The 26943-nt window shown below is 41.1% G+C and overlaps 2 protein-coding genes across 5 annotated transcripts in view; both read left to right on the top strand.

The window, feature by feature from the left end:
- Positions 1–16278, top strand: part of specc1 (sperm antigen with calponin homology and coiled-coil domains 1) — a 269017-nt gene extending 252739 nt beyond the window's left edge. For all 4 annotated transcript variants that reach the window (XM_089129997.1, XM_089129999.1, XM_089129998.1 and 1 more), the window contains one exon: positions 11646–16278. In XM_089129997.1, the coding sequence (XP_088986123.1) occupies positions 11646–11735 (90 nt within the window). In that variant the 3' untranslated portion in view covers positions 11736–16278. The remainder of the gene's footprint in view (positions 1–11645) is intronic.
- Positions 16279–25187: 8909 nt separating this feature from the next.
- adora2b (adenosine A2b receptor) overlaps positions 25188–26943 on the top strand; it is a 42325-nt gene continuing 40569 nt past the window's right edge. The window contains exons 1-2 of the mRNA XM_039662210.2: positions 25188–25368; positions 25546–26011. Coding sequence (XP_039518144.1) covers positions 25692–26011 — 320 coding nt within the window. The 5' untranslated portion in view covers positions 25188–25368; positions 25546–25691. The remainder of the gene's footprint in view (positions 25369–25545; positions 26012–26943) is intronic.

Raw genomic sequence — 26943 nt, 5'->3', positions numbered from 1 at the left:
AGGATCTCTTTTCTCGGCATGGAGATAGACTCGGTCGCCATATCCGCGCAGCTCATGAACGAGCGCGCGCACTCACTGCTGGTCTAGAGTACTGTCCCACTGAAACTTTTTCAGAGGCTCCTGGGGCATATGGCATCCGCAGCCGCGGTAACGCCGCTCGGATTGCTTCATATGAGACCGCTTCAGCTGTGGCTTCGCGATCGAGTCCCGAGGTGGGCATGGCATCGCGGCTCGCTCTGAGTTCCAGTGACTCCAGCGTGCCGCCAAACCTTCTTCCCGTGGTCGAACCTCAGCTTTTTACGGGCCGGTGCCCTCTTCAGCGAGTTTCCAGGCATCTCGTTGTCTCCACGGATGCATCTACCACGGGTTGGGGTGCCATGTGCAATGGGCATGCAGCCGCGGGTTCCTGGGCAGGACCCCAGCGCCTCATGCACATCAATTGCCTCGAGCTGCTGGCAGTACGCCTGGCCCTGCACCGCTTTCGAGCACTGCTCAGGGGTCAACACATACTTGTCCGTTCAGACAATACCGCTACAGTAGCGTACATCAACCACCAGGGTGGTCTACGCTCACGTCGGTTGTCACAGCTCGCCCGCCACCTCCTGCTATGGAGTCAGAAGCACCTGAGGTCCCTTCGTGCAGTGTACATTCCAGGAGACCGGAACCTGGCGGCCGACGAGCTGTCACGGGACCGCCCAGTCTCTAGCGAATGGTGACTCCATCCCCAGACGGTCCAGCTGATTTGGGACCAGTTCGGGGAGGCACAGATAGATCTGTTCGCCTCCCGGGACTCATCCCACTGCGCCCAGTTTTATTCCCTGTCCGAGGGCACGCTCGGCACAGATGCACTGGCGCACAGCTGGCCGCGGGGCCCACGCAAGTATGCGTTTCCCCCAGTGAGCCTTCTTGCACGGGTGTTGTGCAAGATCAAGGAGGACGAGGAGCAGGTCTTGTTGGTAGCCCCTTACTGGCCCACCAAGACGTGGTTCTCCGAACTGATGCTCCTCGCGACAGCACCTCCTTGGCTTTTCCTCTGAGGACACTCTCAGAGATGGGGCATCCTGTGGCACCCTCGTCCCGAGCCCTGGAGCCTACACCTGTGGCTCCTGGACGGTATGAGGCAGGTTTGAGTTCGCTGCCACCTGCGGTGGCGGCAACCATCACTTCCGCTAGAGCGTCGTCCACGAGACACCTCTACGCGTCGAAGTGGAACCTCTTCGTTAACTGGTGCTCTTCCCACTGAGAAGACCCCCGGAGATGTTCGATCGGTGTCGTGCTTTCCTTCCTGCAAGAAGGGTTGGAGCGTAGGCTGTCGCCCTCCACCCTTAAGGTTACGTCGCGGCCATTGCCGCGTCTCATGATGCAGTGAAAGGTAAGTCTATGGGGAAGCACCAAGATTCCTACCACTCCCTTCCGGGACAAGGTGGTGAACCTGCAAGCGCTGCCCCTGGAGGAGGCAGACCCAGCCTTCGCACTGCTCTGTTAGGTACGTGCGCTCCGCGCCTACGTTGACAGATTGCGGTGTTTCAGGACCTCAGACAAGCTCTTTTTCTGTTATGAGGGGAAAGGCTCTTTTTCTCCAGAAGGGGAAGGGCTCTCTCAAAGCAACGGCTGACGCCATTGCTTTGGCTTACCTACAGCAAGGTCGACCGTGCCCCCTTGGTGTGACGGCCCACTCCACTCGGAGTGTGGCTGCCTCTTGGGCTTTTGCGCATGGTGCCTCGCTAACAGAAATCTGCAGAGCTGCAGGCTGGGCGACACCAAACACCTTCGCAAGATTCTTAATCTGCGAACTGAGCCGGTGTCCTCTCGCGTACTCGCTTCTGCCAGTACTGGACCCGCTTAGGTGTCTTCGCTTGCTCGCCATTCCACTCCTCGGACTGGATAAGTGCGATATTCCTCAGTTGAGTCTTCCGTTGAAGCCCTGAGTCCTCCAGCACTCATGATGCGGGCACCACTGCGATTGCTCTGGTGCTGGCTAGGTGCCTCCGTGTGCACGGTTCCCTCCGGTAACTGTCACATGTGTATTATCCACTGTAAGCCTCTCTGAGCATGTGTCTTCCCTTGGCAAGCCATCTGCCACACCTGGAGCTAAGTTTTTAGCCAACCGTTGGTTGGTGCTCCAGTGATCTCCATACAGTATGTAGTCCCTAACACGGCAATATGTGTATTCTTAAGTCCTCCATACGGTAGGCATCTGGTTGCATGTCCCTCCCGGGATATGCTTCCCAGTGTACCTTGGTATTCCTGTGTTAAAGTAGGAACTCCTGGTTATAAGGTAAGTTCAGGAGTCCAGACTTTCGCAGGGCACTGGAAGACAGCTTGAAGATGGCGTGATGGCACAGACCCCCATTCTCCGTCACTCCTGACGTAACTCGGAGTGACTACGAAAGGGAACGTCTCGGTTACGGATGTAACCCTCGTTCCCTGAGTAGGGAACGGAGACGTTACGTCTCCTTGCCACTTCTGCTGTACCACTGGGTAGACGCCGAGTTCAGTCTTGGCTCCTCAGCGAAGACATACTGCGGTTGCGTTCACTTCCTTCTTTTATACCCACGGGGTGGGGCGGAGTACGCTATGCAAATTCCGCAGCCCCAAGGCATTTTCATGCCATTGGCTCGTTATTAAATAGTCGAAGAGGATTGGCTTTCTATGCAAAACCCCCATTCTCCGTCACTCCTGACGTAACGTCTCCGTTCCCTACCTAGGGAACGAGGGTTACATCCATAACCGAGACGTTTTTTAAATTAAAAATAGTCATAATTTAGAAATAACAGGCATTTATAGCCTGATTTTAGCCTCTGCTTAGAATGCTCTGTTTGAAGGGGCGTGTCTGCAGTGGGATTCAATGTAACCACCCACTGCTGTGATTGGCTGACATACTTGCATATGAAATAGCTACATATTACATGTGACTCTCTTGAATACTTTTACTACAGCTATTATACGTTTTACTATTACAGATATCGAGATTACTGAATCGTGAGAAGTTTTTGATGTATTTAGATTCTCATCACATAAAATGTTGCTGTGATGAGCATTGAGCAGCAGATGACAGTCTGTCGATCGCGAAAATGAAGATCTTATTGTAACACAGTTTCTGCTCTCTCTGCTTTCACCAATGCAGTCACGATGATGTACATACAGTAAGAGCTTCGTTGTGCAGTGTAAAGCAGTTTCTGTTCTCTCTAAAGCCCGGTACTCGTCCGCTCTCTTCGAGGTAAAAAGCTGCACTTGAACTGCAGCCGACTGTCAGCTAGAATGTGCGTTCTGCGCCTGCGTTTAATAAGCCAACTGTCTATTTCTGCAGATGTATTAGTCTATATTCGTCATTCAAAATAGAAAACCGATGCTGCCGGCTGCAGATGCACATAACGTAAAAAGCAGCACGTGCTTACCGTTTAGAGTATCAATCCTGCTAAACACTTTCTTTAAATAAGATTATTTTCATCCTACTTAAAGAAACGATGTGAAGTTGATATTTTAGTCACTGGCTTGTACTGATGCATAAACAGTATCAAACGATTTTGAGAGAAAGATTAACTTACCTGTCTCCTGCCTGTTTGGACCATACAAAACTTTGGGAGTTGAGTTGGCGCATTTCCAGAGAAAATAAAATTAACCGATTGTTTCTTCAGAGGCGCGGATGAAGGAACTAAAAAATACTTTTGTGTTCATTTGTACATCCGAAACACTGAACAACTGCCATGCTTCGCTTGTTTGCAAGCCATGATATGTCTCGAGGAAAAACTCAAATCTCAAAGCTATTTCTCTAGGAAAAAATAAAATCGCTCCTGCGCGTGTTCATACTTCCTGTTCCTAGCTCGTTTTCTCATAGTCGGGCCAAATTCTCTGGGCGGGCAAAGCAGAGAAAGGGGAGTAACCTTTCCTCCATATGACGTTATATAGGGGGAGATTCTAGATCAGCGCGTCTGAGATGCAGACGGATGCAGAGAAGAGGAAAATAGCCAAAGCTCGGACCAAATACAGTCTAGGGGAACTCATATTAATGTTAAAAAACCTCAGAAAATGAAAATTTCATGTCAGGGGACCTTTAAAATTTAAGAGTCTTTGAGAATTTGAGGACCTTTAAGAATTTTTTGATGTGTCTACATAGCCACGCGAACCGGAATTATCCAGACAATGTTTTATCTGTACAGAGGTAAAAGGAGGGAGGCCTTCACAGGAGAGAGACTAGTTGACACTTCAGCACTGTGTTATTGTCGTGTGCAGGCGCAGGTCCTTAAGTCCAGATCTGGATACAGCCTCGATCCCGTGGACTGCGGTGAACTTCAGGATATACAGAGAGACTATTGTAGACGCCATCCTTCTTATGATGTAAAGAGTACATCCAGCCCGTTCTTATCCTTTAACGTCATATAGAACGCTATATGCAAAAACGGCGCTATACTACGCACATGGCTCCCTTTATCGTTAATATAACACGCGAACCCAAGACGTTATAAATCCTTTAGCGTGAATATGACACGTACACCCTACCCCACACCTAAACTTAGCCCTCACAGCACGTGTTATATTAACGATAACGGGTGCCATGTGCGTAGTATAGCGCCGTTTTGTCACTAGCGTTCTATATGACGTTAAAGGATGAGAATGCGTTGGTACATCAGGATTTATGGGAAGTGTTCCCGGTTCCATCTGATCTAAACTATGCAGCCTAACATTGAATTATAGAAGTCTAAAATGTGTTATGTGTATGCTAAGCCAAAGAGATGTGTTCTTAGTCTAAATTTGAACTGACAGACTGTGTCTGCTTCCCCAGACTGATCTCATGAAGTAGCGTGTGTATGACACGCCAATTCGTATTTCCATTTTTGGCGTGCTATCAAGACGCATAATCGCCTTTCAGTGTGTTTATGAACGCCGTTGACTTAATGTTATATAAATATATGACTTACCTCAACCCCGTCCCTAAACCTAACCGTCACTGGGGTTAATGGCATTTATGACTGTTCCCTTACCATCCTAGGTAAAAAAAAGATATGACTTACCTGAACCCCATCCCTAAACTTAACCGTCACTGGGGTTAATGGCATTTATGACTGGAGATTTGATTGCATGTTCAGACACGCGGAATGACGTGGACATTAATGGCGTAGACATATACGCATACACGCGGATACACGCGGATAGCACAAAATGCGTGGAGATAACACGCCATCTGACTCGAAAGTGGCGTATATGTTTACGCAAAAGTCATGATGTCATGTTGGCTTCCCGGACAATGTTAGGAAGATTGTTCCAAAGTTTTGGTGCTAAATAGGAAAAGGATCTACCATCAGCAGTCGATTTTGATATTCTAGGTATTATCAACTGGCCGGAACTTTGAGATTGCAATAGACGTGAAGGACTATAATGCGTTAAGAGCTCGCTCAAGTACTGGGGAGCTAAACCATTTAGTGCTTTGCAAGTAATCAGCAATATTTTAAAATCTATACAATGTTTAAAAGGGAGCCAATGCAGTGTTGACAGAACCGGGCTAATATGGTCATACTTCATGATTCTGGTAAGAACTGCATTTTGGATCAGCTGTAGTTTATTTATTAAGGGTGCAGGGCAACCACCCATAAGAGCATTACAATAATCTAGACTTGATGTCTTGAACGCAAGAACTAATTGTTCTGCATTTTTTCTTTGGAGCATATGACGTAATTTAGAGATATCTTTTTAAGATGAAAACATGCGGTTTTACAGATACTAGACACGTGACTTTCAAATGAAAGTTTGGTCTCAAAGAGCGCACCCAGGTTCCTAACCGACGACGAGGACTTGACAGAGCAGCCATCAAGTGTTAGACAGTATTCTAGGTTATTACGTGAAGTTTTTTGTCCAATAATTAAAATCTCATTTTTTTTTTGTTTTTTTTTTCAGAATTAAGTAGTAGGAAATTACTAGTCATCCTGTTCCCTTTCGTAGTCACTTCGAGTTACGTCAGAAGTGACGGAGAATGGGGGTTTCGCATAGAAAGCCAATCCTCTTCGAGTATTTAAAAATGAGCCAATGGCATGAAAATGCCTTGGGGCTGCGGAATTTGCATAGCGTATCTCCGCCCCACGCCGTGGGTATAAAAGGAGGAAGTGAACGCAACCGCAGTATGTTTTCGCTTCGGAGCCAAGAGACCTCTTCACTCCTAAAGCCATTCTCACTGACAAGACTCTTCGAGACGAGCGTCCTCTTCAGTGTTGGTGTGACGGCGGTACCCAGCGAGATTCTGCATTGCCTGCGATCTGAGCAGTGGTCTGCCAGACTTTGCGCTTCTCCCTGGTCGCCTCAGCGCTGAAAGAGTGAATTCCTCTCATTGAAAGAGCTGCACGTGGCACGTCTTTTTCAAGATGTCTCGCCCGTGTTCTTCTGGGTGCGGTCGATTCATGTCATCTTCTGATGGTCACGATCGCTGCTTTGTGTGTCTGGGCATTCAACATGCAGCAGCAGCGTTCGTGGATGACTCTCTACATCTCTACACTGAGATCTAGACTCAATGATCTGACAAAAGTGAGAGTCCCCGTCTCCGCTACTCGATCTGCTTCTTCCACGAGAAGCTCTTCGACTCGCGGACAGGGTGATCTGACGGTGACGGTGTGGAACAAAGCCCCGACGATAGTTCCACGGGCCCCACCCCCCGCTCCAGTGTTAAAGCCAGCGAGCGCCGATTCGATTCAGCTGTCTGCCTCTTCGCAGGTACCGTCTGTTTCGTTCGGCGCTCCAGAGGATGATGCGATGTCGATCGCAGCATCACAAGGCAGGCTGGATTCCTCGGGAAGTGAGGCTGCGGCTGCGTTGCCTCCCTCGGGAGTGCCAGCGTTGCCCGTGTCTGATCCCGAGTTAACGGCCATGCTATCTCGGGCCGCCGTGAGTATCGGGTTAGAGTGGAACCCTCCACCCTGCCCTGATCTCTCACGGATGGATAATTGGTTTTTGGGTAAGGCTGCCGCCGCAAGGCCACAGCCGACCCCAATACCTTTTTTCCCCGAGCTGCATGCGGAGCTGACGCGCACTTGGAAGGCTCCTTTGTCCTCCTGAGAGCGCGCTCCATCCTCCCCGCCTTTCCTCCCCTCGATGGTGGGGCCGCCCGTGGGTGCACTGGGATGCCCCCGGTAGAGCGTTCTGTTGTGATGCAGCTGTGTCCACAGAGCGCCTCCTCCCGTGGTGGGAGGGTGGGGGACCTGCACGTATTCTCCGTTGACGAAGCGTGCCTGGAGTTCGGGCCAGCTTACTCTCACGTGATCCTGAGACCCCGGCCTGGATACGTGCCCAAGGTTCCCACCACTCCCTTCCGGGACCAGGTGGTGAACCTGCAAGCGCTGCCCTTGGAGGAGGCAGACCCAGCCTTGGCACTGCTCTGTCCGGTACGTGCTCTCCGCACCTACGTCAACAGAACGCGGTGTTTCAGGACCTCAGACCAGCTCTTTGTCTGTCATTGGGGGAGCCAGAAGGGAAGGGCTCTCCCAAAGCAACGGCTGTCTCACTGGATAGTGGACGCCATTGCTTTGTCTTACCAGCAGGAAGGCCGTCCGTGCCCTCTTGGTGTGACGGCCCACTCCACTCGGAGCGTGGCTTCCTCTTGGGCTCTAGCGCATGGCGCCTCGCTAACAGACATTTGCAGAGCTGCAGGCTGGGCGACACCCAACACCTACGCGAGGTTCTATATTCTGCGAATTGAGCCGGTGTCCTCTCACGTACTCGCTTCCGCCAGTACTAGACCCGCTTAGGTGTCTTCGCTTGCTCGCCATTCCACTCCTCAGATTGGATAAGTGCGATATTCCTCAGTAGTCTTCCGTGAAGCCTTGAGTCCTCCAGCACCGACAATGTGAGCACCACTGCTGTTGCTCTGGATGCCGGCTAGGTGCCTCCATGTGCACGGTTCCCTATGGTAACTGTCTCATGTGTATTATCCACTGTAAGCCTCTCTGAGCATGTGTCTTCCCTTGGCAAGCCATCTCTCACCCCTGGAGTTAAATTCTAGTAGCCACCTGCGGTTGGTGCTCCAGTGATCTCCATATGTGTTCCTATGCGACCATATGTGTATTTGTAAGTCCTCCTTCGGTAGGCATCTGGTAGCATGTCCCTCCCGGGCTATGTTCAGGGGCCCAGACTTTCGCAGGGCACTGGAAGACAGCTTGAAGATGGCGTGATGGCACTGACCCCCATTCTCCGTCACTTCTGACTTAACTTGAAGTGACTACGAAAGGGAACGTCTCGGTTACTGATGTAACCCTCGTTCCCTGAGTAGGGAACGGAGACGTTACGTCTCCCTGCCACTTCTGCTGTATCGCTGGGTAGACGCCGGAGTTCAGTCTTGGCTCCTCAGCGAAGACATACTGCGGTTGCGTTCACTTCCTCCTTTTATACCCACGGCGTGGGGCGGAGATACGCTTTGCAAATTCCGCACCCCCAAGGCATTTTCATGCCATTGGCTCGTTTTTAAATACTCGAAGAGGATTTGCTTTCTATGCGAAACCCCCATTCTCTGTCACTTCTGACGTAACGTCTCCGTTCCCTACTCAGGGAACGAGGGTTACATCCGTAACCGAGACGTTTTTTATATCAGCTATGCATTCCATTAATTTTTTGGATTGTTAAGTTTCGTCAGGGCTTATGTTGTTGTTGTTGTTGTTGTTTGTTTTGTTTTTTCTCCAAATTTTCCAAATTCAAAAACTTCCAGTGCCAGGTTTACATTACGAATCCTATATTTTCATTGTGGTCTTTTGGATTACAGACTACACTGTATCTTACAATGTTCTTGTGTTTGGTTTTTACCAAGTGCATTTATTGAAAACTGTACAATATTCTATATGCTTTGACTAATTTTTCAACTGCTTTCTGCAAGAAAGAATGATAACAGCATTCTGGGTGATTGTTTGGACTTTTGTTTTCTTAATTGCTTCAAACTATTCTGTTTCAATAATAGAATAGAATATGAGGGGACAGCTTTTTTGTAGCAATTGTCCAGAGATTGTGGCTGCTCATAACATATTACTGTACATCTAATTTTTTCAAAACACTTTTTGTTAGGTATTGATTGTTTAATCAATGACCTGAGGGTGTGTTTGATGAATGTTTTTATGACTTCATTACAGAGGTGTGCACAATATTTTGACTTGACACATCACTCAGCAGGTTATGTTTGTCCTTTTCCGCATGACTTACACACAACAAATATGTGCAAGGAGGATTACGGCTTTGGATCTGTATCTGAACGTCTGTGTGTGGGTTTAAATTGATGACATTATAAGCTAAATATTCTGGCAGACTCTTTTATTTTCCATTTTATGAATTCCCTGCTGAAAAATCCAGCTAAAACCAGCCAAGGCTGGTTGGCTGGTTTTGGCTGGTCTCCCAGCCTGGTTAGTTGGTTTATCAGGCTGGTTTTAGAGGGGTTTTGAACACTTTTTCAGCTGGTCAGGCTGGTCTTAGCTGGTCAAGTTGGTATACCAGGCTGGGAGACCAGCTTGACCAGCTAAGCCAGGCTGGGTGACCAACTAAAACCAGCTACTTCCAGCTTAAACCAGCTAAGACCAGCCAACCAGCCTAGGCTGGTTTTAGCTGGATTTTTCAGCAGGGTTGTTGGCCTCAAGATACTAACTTGTGGCCTCAAGATGTTAACTCGTAGCCTCAAGATAGTATCTCGTGGCCTCAAGATAGTATCTTAGTATCTTAGTATAGTATCTTCAGGCCACGAGTTACTATCTTGAGGCCACGAGATGCTATGTAAAGGCTACAAGTTACTATCTTGATGCCACGTGTACTATCTTGATGCCACGAGTTACTATCTTGAGGCCACAAGATAGTTATAATTATTATTATTTTTTTTTTTGACAAAGTGGGACTAAGGGGGCTCCATACAATACAGCTTTCAGATTTCAAATCAGCTTTACAGAGATAACAGAAAAATAATGCAAAAAGTTTGTTCCCTGAAGAAAATAGTGCCACAGTCCAGATTAAGTAAGTTCAGTGATGTTTAATTTTTATTTAAAAAAAAGTTAGCTCTGGAGTAAACTTTCATCATGGATTTTATCGTTCCATCTGGTTGAAGATCGGAATCACGCTGGTATGGAGATGGGTTTGTTGAGGATCAGTACGGATGGTTGTCGTTCCAATGAGCCCTTCACAGGGGAGAGTCTAGTTGACACAATCTAGGTGCAGGTCCTCCATCTGGTCTGGATACGGCCCGGATACGGCTGACTTTATTTTGATTATCAAATATGATACATCAGGCTTTTGAGAACTCACATTTTAACATATATAAATTATGTATTATCAAGTAAACCTAGGTTGCTTCATGCTTCAATGAGTGTTGTTCATCTTGAAATATTACTAACAATATAAAAGTTATTATTCTCAAAATTACTTTATAAAGGTAACTGTCAAGATTTCACTGCACAAAGACTAAAACCCCCTTTGCTTGTCAAAAAGGCAATTTCAGCAACATTTCGATTACGTTGAAGAGGCCTTAGAAAGTTGTGTATCAAAATGGTATTTATGTAGTAGGCTTTACGGTTATGAACCAGTGTGTTTTTTTAGGCTTTTTCGTTAAAGGGATACTCCACTTTTTTTGGAAATAGGCTCATTTTACAACTCCCCCAGAGTTAAAAAGTTGAGTTTTACCATTCGGCCAATTTTCTGATATTTAGAAGAATATCAGTAACCAGACAGTTTCTGGTCTCATTGACTTCCATAGTATATTTTTTTTTTCCTACTATGGAAGTCAATGAGACCAGAAACTGTCTAGTTACTGATATTCTTCTAAATATCACAAAATAGGCTGAATGGATTCGAAAATGTTAAAACTCAACTATTTAACTCTGAGGGACTTGTAAAATGAGCCTATTTCCAAAAAAGTGGAGTATCTCTTTAAGAAACAGAGAGACGTGTTTGAATAAAAAAATTAAAAAAAAAAAAAAAACAGAAGAATGTGTCCAAATGCCTCACCACCCTCTATGGTCTCTTTAAAATGACCTGTAAATGTTTAATGATTCTCAGGGTTTCTACAAACCATAGATTTGGAAGGTTCTTGTTGGGTAAAATGTTCCTTTAGGTCTGTGGTGATGATTGTCAAGCATATAATATATCAGAGAATTTTCAAACTTTACAAACATATAAGGTTGTGGATGTGGATGTCTCTGGATTGGCTGAGATTTCGAGATCCCCGGATAAGATCAGACTGCCTGATTTCAGCCGAAGTGTGTGTGGATGTGATGCAGTTGGGTCCTGCAGTAAAATACATTAAAATAAAACATTTATTCAGTTTTATTTACCTTTTTTTCTTCATAAATCACACATCTCATAATTCATCTCAGGCATGCTCTTCTTGATGAAACTTTAAGGCCAAAATTGTTTGTTTTGGTGCAAATGACAGTCAGAAAAACTGATATAAATCTAATATACTGTAAATTTGACAATGGTTTTCATTGGTGTTCATTTCACTCCTCCTTAAGACCATCATAATTAATAAAGAATATTTTCTATAATATTTTAAGATGGAATTGTCTTGTTTAACAATGCAAGTCTGAGGAAAAGTAAATATATAAAACAAAATTGAATGTAGAAGTTCAGAGAAACATGCTTGAAAATGAAAATTGTTTCCTACTTCTAATCTTCTACATCTGCTCTCTGTCTTTCTGTAGGACATTGATGAGCTGATGCACACAGACAGACCGGACTGGCAAAGTGTAATGCAGTATGTGGCTCAGATCTATAAGTACTTTGAGACTTAATGTGTAATTGGAAGAAATGAAGAAGAAAGAAAAAGAAGAAGAGGCACAGAATCACTTTTTTTTTTTTGGCCTGGTCCAGTTCTTCCTTCACAGCCAGTGATTCTAATTACAAACAGACAGACACAGTTCTGTAGTGTTCACACTATCAGGTTCTCACTCTAAATGCAAGAAATATCATATAAGTCCAATAGTCATGCATACACAAACTCATTCAAGCATCAAACATCTTCTGTTTCCTTACAATTCATGTCTCATATGATCCTTACTCAGTTTCTGAAGTTTGAAGTTGCTTGCAGAGTGTAGGTTTGTAATCTTACAATGAAACTGGTATATAGTTTTTTTTAGTATACTAACTTTTGCTAAGAGGTCAAGTGCATCTTTATAAATTATTATTACCTAAATCTATATATTGGCATACTTATATATTGATATACTTAAAGTATTTTTAAAATTTTAGTTTTTCCACAAATAATTTTAAAGACTAGTATATGTCATAGAAAAGCATCAAACTATGGAAATTAAGTTTCATGTGTTTTGTTGAAAAGTTGAGAGACACTCAACAACCATTGAAAACGTTAAATGTTCCAATTATTTAACAGACTATGTCCATTTACATAATCATCATTAACAATTACAGTTTTTTTCGATTGCTAAACCACAGTGGAGCACAACTGGAGCTACATGTGCAAAACTCTAACTACAGTCTGCACAGCAGCAGTTCATGTGGACCAAACTCTAGATCGTTTTTCATTGCTTGAACACAGTTTTCAAAACTCTACACACTTATCCCATGACTTTAACCACAACCTGCACAACACTGTGGATTTACAGGACTTTGTTCAAATGCTAACACACTGCTGTCAAAACTGTGAACCACTCATTCAAAACAGAATAAATTTCAGCCTTGTGCCTTTCACACACTGCTGACTTTCAAACAATTTCAGCTGAAAGGATGAAAACTTGTGGCCTAATGCTTGAGAGAGGCAGGGTTACAATATTACAGTATGTACTTTTAGATTCTACCTTTTTTTCTCATTACCGTAATTCTGTAAATTACTACAGACTATTGAAGCAAACTGCTAATTTTCAATTGTTATGTTCTAAAAATGTAAAAATATATAATGAAAGAATGTCACTGTTTTCTTTGAAGAAAATATTACTTTGTATGAAGTGTGAAATTGTTGAAAATGCAAAGATGAAAAGTTTGGATTTTCTGCATTGGTGTTTGATGCTACTGTTTTTCCTCTCAGTGTGTTCTGAGTGACAGTGTGTGTTATGTCAGTGAGGGTTGTGCATAGTGTTGTGCACACTGAGCCTGTTTTGAGCCATATGTTACAGTAAAAGTTGTGCTCAGGTGACTGTTGGTAATGCAGACTGTAGTTAGAGTTTTGCACATTTAGCTCCAGTCGTGCTCACTGTCGTTTAGCAATCAAAAAAAAAACTGTAAGCTTATTTCTCTTACTCAAGGTATTACAGTTTTTTTCGATTGCTAAACCACAGTGGAGCAACAACTGGAGGTACATGTGCAAAACTCTAACTCCAGTCTGCACAGCAGCAGTTCATGTGGACCAAACTCTAGATCGTTTTTCAGTGCTTGAACACAGTTTTCAAAACTCTACACACTTATCCCATGACTTTAACCACAACCTGCACAACACTGTGGATTTACAGCACTTTGTTCAAATGCTAACACACTGCTGTCAAAACTGTAAACCACTCATTCAAAACAGAATAAATTTCAGCCTTGTGCATTTCACACACTGCTGATGTTCAAACTATTTCAGCTGAAAGGCTGAAAACTTGTGGCCTAATGCTTGAGAGACCCAGATAGCAAACTGACATTGAATCAACGTGGAAACATGACATCGAAACAACGTTGATCTGACATTGTTTTGCTCATTGAATTACAGTAACGTTGAACCAACGTCAGACGTGTCATTCTTTCAAAACTAACGGAAAATCAACTTGAAATCAACATTGTTTCAACGTTACGAAAGCAAACCAATTTTCGATTTTCATTTAGCTTTGAAGAATGCCGCGTCTGACGTTGGTTCAACGTTACTGTAATTCAATGAGCAAAATCAACGTTGTTTCGATGTCATGAGAGACGTCGTTTCCACGTTGATTCAATGTCAGTTTGCTGTCTGGGGAGGGAGGGTTACAGTATCACAGTATGTACTTTTAGTTTCTACCTTTTTTTCTCATTACTGTAATTCTGTAAATTACTACAGACTATTGAAGCAAACTGCTAATTTTCAATTGTTATGTTCTAAAAATGTAAATATATCAAATGAAAGAATGTCACTGTTTTCTTTGAAGAAAATATTACTTTGTATGAAGTGTGAAATTGTTGAAACTGTAAAGATGAAAAGTTTGGATTTTCTGCATTGGTGTTTGATGCTACTGTTTTTCCTCTCAGTGTGTTCTGAGTGACAGTGTGTGTTATCTCAGTGAGGGTTGTGCATAGTGTTGTGCACACTGAGCCTGTTTTGAGCCGTGTGTTAAGAGTTGTGCTCAGGTGACTGTTGGTAATGCAGACTGTGGTTAGAGTTTTGCACATTTAGCTCCAGTTGTGCTCATTGTCGTTTAGCAATCGAAAAAAAACTGTATTTCCTGAAAAAAAGTTCAGAAAGTCAATGTCTCATTGAATTCTTACTGAATGACCATTATTGATTGTTTAATGCTTTTGTGCCTGTTTAAATTACATGGGATAGTTTAATGAAAGGATTTAAACAATATCTTAAAAAGTATCAATATTGGAAATGTCTTTAGGCTAGTTAGTGTAATCTGTGCCAAATTCTAACAAATGCTGAGTTTCACCCTTAATTCAAGCCCATAGATAATTGATAATAAAATTATCTGAACAGAAGTAAAATACATACAAAAAACAGACACCATCTGTGTTTTATAACGTTTTCCTTTTTTTTGTAATACTATTTATTGACTTATTTTCTCTCAAATATTGCATTTGCAAAGGACTGTGTATGTGTGTGTGTGTGTGTGTGTGTGTGTGTGTGTGTGCGTGTGTGTGTGTGTGTGTGTGTGTGTGTGTGTGTGTGTGTGTGTGTGTGTGTGTGTGTGTGTGTGTGTGTGTGTGTGTGTGTGTGTGTGTGTGTGTGTGTGTGTGTGTGTGTGTGTGTGTGTGTGTGTGTGTGTTTCAATTTGAAACTTTTTGGGTTTGCCTGAAAAACATCAGATGTTTAATTGATGATAATGGTAATAAAGTATTTTGTCATCATAGGCTATTTATTTATTTATTTAAACCTATATCACCTTTATTGGAACTGAATCTCAGAGTCATATGTCTTACAATATATTAATTCACAAAATCATGTTTTATTACAGTTTTTTACAGTCGCTAGGACACATTTCTCAATACTTAGGTCACTTTTTCAAAACTCTTCACACAGTGAGCACAACAGAAGTATATGTGGGCTAAACTGTGGATCAATTATCATTGCTTTGGCACAAAATGCATTCAATGACTACACCTTTCAAATTACATTAATTCTTTTCTGACTTCGACACAACAACCGCCAAAACTCTGTGTTCCTATAGGCCAATTTGCATATGCTTACACACTGTTTTCAAAACTGTTAAACTTACAGTATGTTCAAAACAATAACATAATACAAAACTGAATAAGACAGCAATTTGCTACATTTCTACAGTAATATTTTAATGAAATATATCATATGAAATATACCATGAAATATATTTTGCATCTTAAATCTTAAATGCTATAAAAATAAGTGGACAATTGGACCAACCACAGCTGATTCTCATTGTAGATGAACATCTACACAGGCGTTACTCTTTCTATTTCATTGCAAAAGGAGACAACTGCTGAAGAGTTTTGTATTGTGATGTAAACATGGACCCAGCCAGAAACAGAGAAGTGGCTGAAAGAGGTAGAAGGGGGGCTGGGAGGGGGCGAGGTATACGTATGCGTGGTGGAAGAAGAATAAGACGAAGACCAAGAGCTGTAGTCTCAGATGAGATCAGAGCTACTGTAATTGATCATGTAGTAAATCATGCATGGTCTCTCAATGAGAGAGGGTGGTCAGAGAGTGCAGCCAAATCTGCAACGCTCAACAGTGGCATCTATTGTTAGAGTTTTCCGGCAAACAAACATCCATATCTGTATCAGTGGATGGTGTGTATACAAATTCTTGTATTTTGGAATTACTCAGTGCAAAAAAATAAAAATAAAAGACATAAAATATATTGAAGCATTCTGCATCATGTCTGATTCATTCCAGTAAACTCTATTGCAGTGAATTGTAAACAAAGATTGTATAATGCTACATGTTGTTAGTGTTCTTTAGGTCATTGTTTTGTGGGTGACAAAGTGTGTTTGTTGGCTGTCAACCTTTGCTAGTGTTATGGAAGAATGTGTTGATTTGAGAAATGAATGAAGTGTTTTGGTAGTTTTAGTGCATTTTGAATGTGAAATTAACTGCTGTGCTGAGCTGAAAGCTGGTTAGGAGAACTGTGTGAAGAGTTTTGAAAAAGTGACCTAAGTATTGAGAAATGTGTCCTAGCGACTGTAAAAAACTGTAACAAGGTTCCGGAGGAGCAGGTGCAGATCAATCAGTAATCAGCTCAGGACAAAATAAATAACAGCAGAACCCACCTTTGTTCCTTCACAGTTTATTAGAATCCCACCTCCACCCCATCTCCTCACTTTTAGTTCCATCTCTGGGTTCAGGCAGAAATTCCGAACTCGGAGCCCTACACCCGGACAGCATGCCAATTATGCATAACCTTTACCATAATAAGTATATGTAGATGTGAACTCGTGAAATATACAAATATTTCAGATTTTCTGATGTGATTTACACAGAAGTAAAATGGTGCACTTCTACAATTTGGGAGTCATACTGGCATCAGTTTTTATAGGTCTGCTAAAAAACCTTTAAAAAGTTGTGCTGAAATAGTAAAGCAGATGTGTGTTGCCACAGACAGACTAATTAGAAATACAGAGCTCATATTGTAAATCTTTAGCAATTACACAATATTGTTACTACATCTATTGGCTAAGTTAATAGAGTTAAATCAATGTCAAATGTCAATAATGACAAAAATAGAATCTATCTAATCTAACAGATAAACAGATTTTACTAGGGCTAGTAAACATGGTATGAAACAAGTGTTCCCCCCCTTTCCCAGTATACAGAATGTGTAAGGCAGCACTGCAGGAGTTTGCTCTAGACCAAGTGAACAACCTGTAATTGTTCACTTGGTCTATAATATATATATATTTTTTTTTTAGCCCAAACGCACTTGTTTCATTCACACTTTTTCTAGTGTTTTATTTATTTAAGTGTTGTATTTCTACTTTGTAAAATAAAAAAGTGACATTAAAGTCGTTGATAGAAGTGGCCATTTTCTTTTGTTTTTACGTTATGCCTGGCAAATGTCAGGAAAATAAATAAATGTGACCAACAAAATGACAACTTTATTTAGACAAAGCAGTCAAGTCAAGTCATTTTCATTTACATTACATGCACTTTTAACAATATAGAGTTTTAACAATGTAAAATTTATGAAAAAGTTAGCTTCAGTTGATTCACTTCTGTCACAACAACCACTAGCCACTCAGGGCCACCAACACGACACTGTTCCAACAGAAAACTCTTAAGTTCTCTCTACGCAAACTTTAATGGCTGATGGCGAGCACATGCGTTATTCATTCTATATATGCGTGTTTGAATATATGTGTGCAAGCATGTTGTCCTTCCCTAAAAGACTAACCCTCAACAAACTTTTCTGGCCTTTAAAACGCAGTGGATATCATGCTGTAAATGATTTGGGCAACAAGAAAAGGAGACTGGGGGTAAGCATTGATAAAACACACAGTGTTTTTTATCCTAATTAATTTATTTACAAAACACCCCATTTACACACACACACACACACACACACAAATAAACTGCAATCCATGCCATACTCCTAACATACAATGGCAGCACATGGGAACCAACCACGGGGTGTATAGAACAAGGGAGAAGATTATTTCTCTCAATCAGCATCAATCGTTGACGGCAGTCTGCGTTGTCAGCGTCTCATGTTGTCAGCAAACTCTCATGTACCCCCCTAGGCTAACTATATTTCTATCCGCATCTCTGGAGGGCATTGTCCCTGTGGGCTTTGAGATCACTTCCCCCACATTAGTCAACACCTCTCTGTATCCTTGCAGTCTCCCCCATCTAAAACCTTCTCCTCCCCATAGGTGAAAGCAATCAAGTCCCGCTGCCCTTACAGCCAATTAGAAATGTCACCACTTTCTAATTAGGTAGTCTGAGTAAAGTCAGGGAAAATGTTAACGGCACTAACACCACAGAAAAAATGAGAAATATAGAGAGAAAGGCTGAATAATAAATTCTAAGAGATACGGTGTTTGCGATCTAAACCTGTTTTACATTTTAACAAAGAAGGACCGATTATAAGGGCTTTAGTAACATCATTCGTGCTCTGGATTTGAAAGTCGAATCCACACCATCTAATTTAAGCAATAACTTTATTGAAGAACAAAGGATAATCACTTTTGAATAAAGTGAACAATTTAAAGTGACCAAAAACATGAATTTTATTTATTTTAGGACTTTCATTTTAGTATAAAAAACAACTCATCTTATTTTAGCAAATCACCTCTCAATCAATCTCCAAATAGTGTTACAACTCACCCCAGGGTATAGGTTGTTGCAACAATAGAACTCTTTGTATTTATTCATCTGTGATCATGTAGTACATGTCCAAGTGAGTTTTATTTTTAGTAGACAAATGTGGCTACCGTGTATCACTTTGAGAGATCTAGCACAAACAGCCACTGTAACAATATACTGATGCTCCAACAAAAGAGTTAGGTATACTATGTCGGTTTCCCCCTATATAATTTCTTTCAGAAAAGACAAATCTTTATCATAGTTGTCATAGCTCAGCAAATGTCAACAAATGTGTGTTTTATTCAAGAATTGCTGATGTAAAATCAGTGAGTGTAGGGGTTAAAGTCAGCCCATTCTCATCCTTTAACGTCATATAGAACGCTATATGCAAAAACGGTGCTATACTACGCACATGGCACCCTTTATCGTTAATATAACACGCGAACCCAAGACGTCATAAATCCTTTAGCGTAAATATAACACGCAGACCCTACCCCATACCTAAACTTAGCCCTCACAGCGCGTGTTATATTAACGATAATGGGTGCCATGTGAGTAGTATAGCGCCGTTTTTGCATATAGCGTTCTATATGTCGTTAAAGGATGAGAATGCGTTGTTAAAGTGGGCTGGAACGGTCCGGAACTGCGTTCCGGCACCAGATAAACTAATAAATAAATATATTCATTAATCTCAACAAATCTCGCTGGGACCAACCTCCTTCCTTCCCGATGAACATGAGCGATTACAAATGCATAAAATGCACTCAGACTGGTTGAGCGCGGTAAAGTTAGTTTTAGGCTCGATATATACGTATATAGAGATCGCTAAGACATGTGACCAACTGGGCGGCAACGTCATCAGAACGCAAAGATTTTTGGGTACGTTTGGCCAGTTTACATGGGGCTTGCTTTCTGACGTGAAAAAAATAAATCGTACAAAATGCAGCGGGCCAAAGATAACATTGTCGGAGCCACCCAGATAGCAAACTGACATTGAATCAACGTGGAAATATGACATCGAAACAACGTTGATCTGACATTGTTTTGCTCATCGAATTAACGTTGAACCAACGTCAGACGCGCCATTCTTTCAAAACTAACGGAAAATCAACTTGAAATCAACGCGTTGTTTCAACGTTATGAAAGCAAACCAATTTTCGATTTTCATTTAGCTTTGAAGAATGCCGCGTCTGACGTTGGTTCAACGTTAATTCGATGAGCAAAATCAACGTTGTTTCAATGTCATGAGAGACGTCGTTTCCACGTTGATTCAATGTCAGTTTGCTGTCTGGGCAGTGCTTGAAGTGGGGCAGTACCAGCACTACATTTTACTCTTTTAAGCATACCTGCACTGTTTCTTGCGTACCGCTATGCAGCCGGTACTCTATACCACTGACAGAAAAAGTATGACGGCCATTTAAACCCTTATTTACACTGCACATCTGCGGCACGATACAGACCCTGGAGCTGATCGCGGCCACCGCAAGCGTGATCAGCGCGTATTTTTCCGGTTTGCATTTTAATCAGTGAGTGTATTCCATATTCACACCGCGCGGAGGAGCAGCAGTGAGTGGGGATTCGGGCAGAGTCTATTTGTGTTGTGCTATGTTCATTTCAAGTGATTGATGGAGAAAATAAACATGATTTCACACAAAAAGTGCCCAAAATGCACAGAATTTGCATGTTTAGTGTGTTTTAACAAGAACTGGAGTAGGCTACGTCAGAAAAGGAAATGAAGACTCAAAAATATGTATTTAGCCATTTAACCCCTTAACTGTCACCGTCCCGGTACCGGGACGCCTAACTTTACTTCAATATATTTCTATTAAATCCTAATCTAATTATGACAAATTATATATTGTTGGAAAGGTCTAAGACTTCTAAATAAATATTCTACCCCTTTTTTTGTGTTACAAATTATGTAGTAAGAGTAATTAATGAATTTATGACAAGAGTGCACCTCAAAAAATCTGCATCATAACAGGAGGTCTTTGTCACAAAAAGTTGATGCACCCACTTTTAATCATTGAAACTTCTGTTTTTATGCTAAAAATTCATAATAAAACATATATTCTAGTATTTTTCAATAAAAAATAAAAAGTATAGTATAACATTATCCTCTAAAAATTATAATATATATGTATATATTATCCTCTAAAATATAATAATATTTTTCATCGCTTTTTTTATTATATCACATATTTTAGTAGTTATCATAAATTAGGTATCATTTGAAAGCTTATAAACTCAGAATTCACCCTGTGAAAACCGTTTTATAATTGAACGTTGCGTTACCATAGAAACGGTACTTATTTTATCAGGCTCCTCCCCTTTTGGGTATCATTATATTTCATAATTTATGAACAAATTTTTTTCTAATCTTGACAAAACACATATTGTCAGAAAGGTCTGGGTCTCAAGGTTCTCTTGTAAACATATCGAAGTATGACTGAAAAGACAATAGCAGAGCTGCTTTTTTTGTTGTTGTTGTTTACCATTTACATTCAATTGTTGTATACATCCAATCTTAACAAACTTCAAGAATCAAGTTTATTACTGACCAACTGCTAAAAAAAGAATTTCTTTGCACGCACACACACTTGTTTAAATACATTTATGTTGTTAATAAATAACAATCCTAGTTTTGTTTTTCACTGTGGAAATGTCAAATATCATGATTTGCCAATGCAAGAGAGTTCTGGTGAGAGTTCTCACCACTTCTCCCACTTCAAGCACTGGTCGGAGCTAAATTAAATGCAAAGACGAGATATGAAGAGAAAATAAAGGGAATCAAAGGACTGGATCATTTAAAAAGAAATCAAAGTTTTTGCCTTCTTCTAACTTAAATCCCACCATTGTCACGTTCAGTCAGTTAGTTGAGCAGGATATGGCTAAATTAAGTAGATCTTGTACCTCTAATAATAAGAATATGACAAAAAGTGAATTGGATGCGTTACGTTCTTTAGAAGCTAAACAGGACATTATAATTCGCCCATCTGATAAAGGGGGCGCTGTTGTTGTTATGGGATTAAAGAATTATGATTGTGGTATATTCAAATTATTAAATGATGAAAAACATTATCAGCCCTTTCTTCGCAACCCTACTTCCAGCACTAAAAGTATGATTGATGATTTTATCGATTCGTCTCATAAAAAAGCCTGGATTACTGATAAAGAAAGGGCTTTTTTATTAAGTGACTATCCTCGATGTCCAGTATTCTATGGTTTACCCAAAATTCACAAGCGACTTGATGATCCTCCTTTGCGCCCTATTGTATCCAGCATAGAAGGCTTAACAGAGCCTCTTTCACAATTTGTTGATTTTTTTCTAAGACAATATGTCCATGGTTTACCATCTTATCTTGGGGATTCAACTGATGTTCTAAATTTGATTGACAACTGGAAGTGTGAAAGTGATGATGTCCTTGTATTGCTGGATGTGCAAAGTCTATATACATGTATACCTCATCGCATAGGCTTACAAGCCATTTCACATTATTTAACTAGACGTCCCACTGATGTTTTACCTCCATCCGAATTTCTTTTAAACTTGGTCGAGATTATCTTATCCAATAATTTTTTCAAATATAAGGATAAATTTTATTTACAACTCCAAGGGACTGCTATGGGATCTTCGTTTGCTCCTTCATATGCTTCGTTTGCTCCTTCATATGCTTGGGAAGAAAAATACATACAGAACATCAAAAACAACCCGTTCCATTCAAAATTAGCACTTTGGCGTAGATACATAGATGATGTTTTTTTAATATGGAAAGGTACAACTAGTGAATTGTCTAAATTTTTGACTTATGTTAACTCTACCGCAGACTATATGTCGTTCACTATGGAATCTAACAAGTTGTCTATTGATTTCTTAGACCTTACCATTTTTAAGGATGAAAATAATATTCTTCAATCCACTATTTACCGCAAGCCTCTCAGCAGGAACACCCTGTTAAGAGCAGACAGTAATCATTCGCCTCATCTGGTTCGTAATATACCTGTGGGCCAATTTTTAAGAGTCCGAAGAAACTGTAGCACTACAAGCGAATTTTTGTCTAAAGCATCGGATCTAGCGCGTCGTTTTGAACAACGTGGTTATGACAAATCTGACATTAGTAAAGCATGGAATAGGGCTCTAAATACAGATCGCGCCTCATTGTTAAAGAAAAAATCTAAGCTTCACACTACATCCAAAATAATTTTTTTCCACTAGCTATACAGCAGCAGGAAGAATAAAAAATATAATTCGAAAACATTGGCATGTCCTTAACAGTGACCCTGCACTTAAAGACATCTGCGCTGAGCCACCCAGATTTGTGTTCAGACGCGCTCGTAACATTCGTGACCGATTGGTTCATTCGGATATGACTTCGCCTCTGCCGACCACCTGGCTCTCTAGCCCACCTCTGGGCTTTTACAAATGTGGCAACTGCGCGCAATGCTCCAATTCGACCAACACCAAAGACTTTTCACATCCACGTACTGGTAAGAAATATTTTATTTCTTCATTTATTAATTGTAACAGCACTCACGTAATATACATGCTAAAGTGTCCATGTGGACTGGTGTACATTGGTCAAACAAAGCGTCAATGGGCTATATGCACGCATAAGTTCCGCATTTGACGTAAGGATGCTCGTCCATTTCCGGTTGTGTAGATTAAAGCAGAGGAAAACCGGAGAAAACGGGATTATGGCAGAGTCTTCAATATTTACTGTCCTCCCGTCTTTGAAACGAAACGTACATACGTTTAGATGTAATTTTATATATAGTTATGTTTATTTAATATAATTTTAAAAAGAAGCATAAACACAACGAGGGGTGTCTGTTTTATCTGTTTTTGTGACTAACGTTTCATTAGTATAACCATGGAGTATAAAATTCAATATAAATTCTCGGTATTGCATTGGACTCTATGATCGGCGGAAGTTATCGAGCATCCCTAATACTTCACCGGAAATAACGCCGTGCATAGAGCCCATTGAAACTTAGAATAGCTGAGCACAAAACAGCAATTCGCACCCAGAACTTAACTTATGCCATGGCGAGGCATTATAAGCAGGCCAATCATGGTTCCCCTGCATCTTTGAAGTTTTGGGGAATTGAGAAAATTTCACCCCCACTCAGAGGTGGTGATATTATTAACAAACTTCTATGCAGGGAAGCGTTCTGGATACATACGCTCAACACTCTTGAACCTTTTAGTTTAAATGAAGAATTAAACTTATCTTGCTTTCTCTAAAAAAAAAAAAAAAAAATTTTTTTTTTTTTTTTTTTTTTTTGTGAGTTGTAGATGTTGTGGTTCCCTTGATACCATGTGGATTCCATACATGTTTTGTTTGTTTTTTTGGTTTTTGTTTTTAATTATTGTTTGAGTGTGGCACCTTGGTTTTGTTGGTTTTGATGGCACCTGGGCGAGTCACGCCCCCTTTACGTACAATCACACCTGTTGATGATCCTTATTAAGGGCTTCATTACTCATTTTCTCCAAGTACTCTGATGAAGATGTAGTTGTACATCGAAACGTCAATTGTTGCACCTCTAATAAATTTGCTTCTTAAATTGCACGTCAAAATTTTCTCGGGGGAGCATGCCCCCGAACACCCCTAAATACCTTACTTTTTCATGCACATGTCTGTGGGTGGGGCTGGGGATGATAATGCGGGCTGGCATGGCTACAGTGCCAGGGCTCAATTTTTGTCCCAGTGTTAAAGGGTTAGTTCACCCAAAAATAAAAATTCTGTCAGTATTTACTCACCCTCATGTTCCAACCCCGTAAGACCTTCGTTCATCTTCGGAACACAAATTAAGATATTTAAGATATTAAGATCGCTCCTGCATACAGTCCATAGGCTTCTTGAGGGACTGGCTCTTGCTGTCCTCGAAAAGTCATTAAAGACATCGTTAAAATAGTCCAAGTGACTACAGGGGCTCAATCTTAAGTTTATCAAAGGACGAGAACACTTTTGTGCGCAAAAAAACAACAAAAATAACGACTTTATTTCAACTATTCGTTTATTTCTCCCTCTGCGCGAGTCAGGTTACTAGTTTAATAGCGTAAGCTTCTGTAATTGTACGTCACACGCATCACACACACATGACCAGCGTCGGCCAATAGTGAGCCTACGTGTGACGTAGCTCTACGCAATCACACTACGTTAACTGACTTACAGGCTCATGGAGAAGGAAGTGATAGTTGAAATAAAGTCGTTATTTTTGTTGTTTTTTTGCGCACAAAAGTGTTCTCGTCGTTTGATAAACTTAAGATTGAGCCCCTGTAGTCACTTGGACTATTTTAACGATGTCTTTAATGACTTTTCGAGGACAGCAAGAGCCAGTACCTCAAGAAGCCTATGGACTGTATGCAGGAGCGATCTTAATATCTTAAATATCTTAATTTGTGTTCCGAAGATGAACGAAGGTCTTACGGGGTTGAAACAACATGAGGGTGAGTAAATACTGACAGAATTTTCATTTTTGGGTGAACTAACCCTTTAAGCAATTTTAACAGTATCATCATAATCATATCAGTGTAGATGGGCCAAAATAAAACCATTAAAATATCAAATAAATAAGTGATACTTGGTGCCACAGCAACATTCTTGACCCAAAAAGTATTGCTATACCACGATACTCAATATGTTTTCCCATAGTGAGTAATTTTTCCCTGTTGCACCTACACAAACTTTTAGGGTTCTCCCACACCTACCAAATCCCACTTTAACCAATGTGTGTGTGTGTGTGTGTGTCAGGGCATCGCTCACGCGGTTGGGGCGTGGCCATGAGCTGTGATGTTCAGTCAGGGCTCTCTATTTTCAACGATCTGCATAAAAAGCCATGTGTTGCGCTCATGATGCGTCACACACTACTTCCTTCTTCTGCAAAATGTACCATAAGACACAAATGCAAGCCAGTTTGAAGAGGAACGTCAAACAATAAAAGCAGCACTGAATTATTTCAGGGTAAGTAAGCCTACACTACCTCTTCCAAATCCCACAGATGATTGTGACTTTCTGTAACTTTCTGCTCGTCAGTGAGAATGTCAGAAATGAAACAATGTATCTTTATATGCCTCTAATGGCTTTAAATAATTATCTTAAGAGAATTAATGCAAAAATGTTGTTTTTTTACACCAACAGATGTCCGTGTTGGCAAGTCACAAACTTTGGAGATCCGTGGATTATTTTTCTTTTACCAGTGGACAAGCTCCACAGAGTGATAGACAGACTTATGACATCCTAACTAGCCTACTGTCTAAAGGATTTTCTCTGTGAAGTGTGCAGCAATGGATTCTCTGTACATCGCTATAGAACTAGTGATCGCCGTACTGTCAATCGCTGGTAATGTACTGGTGTGCTGGGCTGTGGCCATCAACTCCACTCTCAAGAACGCCACCAATTACTTTCTGGTGTCACTAGCCGTGGCAGATATTCTGGTTGGCTGTCTTGCCATCCCTTTTGCCATCACTATAAGCATTGGTCTGCGCTCAGACTTTTATGGATGTCTTTTCCTGGCGTGTTTTGTTCTGGTACTGACTCAAAGTTCAATATTTAGTCTTCTTGCGGTTGCCATCGACAGATATCTGGCTGTAAAAATCCCCCTGAGGTGAGTGTTGGACGCTTATTTCCTTTTCATTGTCACTGACTATTAAGAGTAGGCTACTGTGTGCCATCTTCGTGCTGTCTTGTGTCCTGAATAAGTCGTTCAGTGTTTTAACTTTGATAAACTAGATGCTCTTCGAACGAATTGCAACAGACGCACGAGCATCAAATTGATCACAGTAGGGTGCTTTATCTCAAATGTGGTTACTCAATGTAACGTTAACCGCCCTCCAGGAAAGATGATAGTCATTTTGTTGTGTGTTTGAATAAACTAATGGTTACTCGATATAACCGCATTTTTAAGAAAGATGATTGTCATTTTGTTGTGTTTATAAAGATGAATAAACTACATAATACTAATGAAAAATGTACCGCTGAAAATTACATTGAAAAACATCTATGAATTCATGCCATAATGTCACGCGCGAAATGTACACGCGCGTGTAAATGCCAAGCTTCTTTTAAAACAGCCGTGAAACTGTTTAGGAAAGGCTTTTTACCATTGTAATTTAAGAACCAAGAGTCATAAATAGGTAGTAGCCTAAATATAGTGAAGCTAAACTCGGCTTCCTGAAATGGATAAATCGGTCTGATTTTCTTAATCTGTGTTAATCTGTTAATCTCATTAGGGCGTTTTTGAAAAGAAGGTTGTTTGTTGTCAAAGAAGAAGCACCTGATGATGTGTAGTAGGCCTAGGCTATGTCCTTCATGGTGATGTGAAGGGCTATGACAACAAATTTACGATGGGATTAAGGGGAAAAAAGGTCAACAAAGAGATTATAAATGGCAAAGTACAATTAAATCTGAAATATATTCTACATAATAAATAAGGTGATCTCATGAGAATACGTAGCCTATATTTGTACGTAAAGTGTCGTTCTATCATATGTACATGTAATTACATTTTATATGCGGAGAAACATAATACTGACATAT

Source organism: Pimephales promelas, chromosome 4 (assembly GCF_988280905.1).
Source record: "Pimephales promelas chromosome 4, fPimPro1.hap1.1, whole genome shotgun sequence".
Lineage (NCBI taxonomy): Eukaryota > Metazoa > Chordata > Actinopteri > Cypriniformes > Leuciscidae > Pimephales > Pimephales promelas.
Note: the sequence above shows the minus strand (reverse complement) of the source record. Positions and strands in the feature narration are given on the sequence as shown.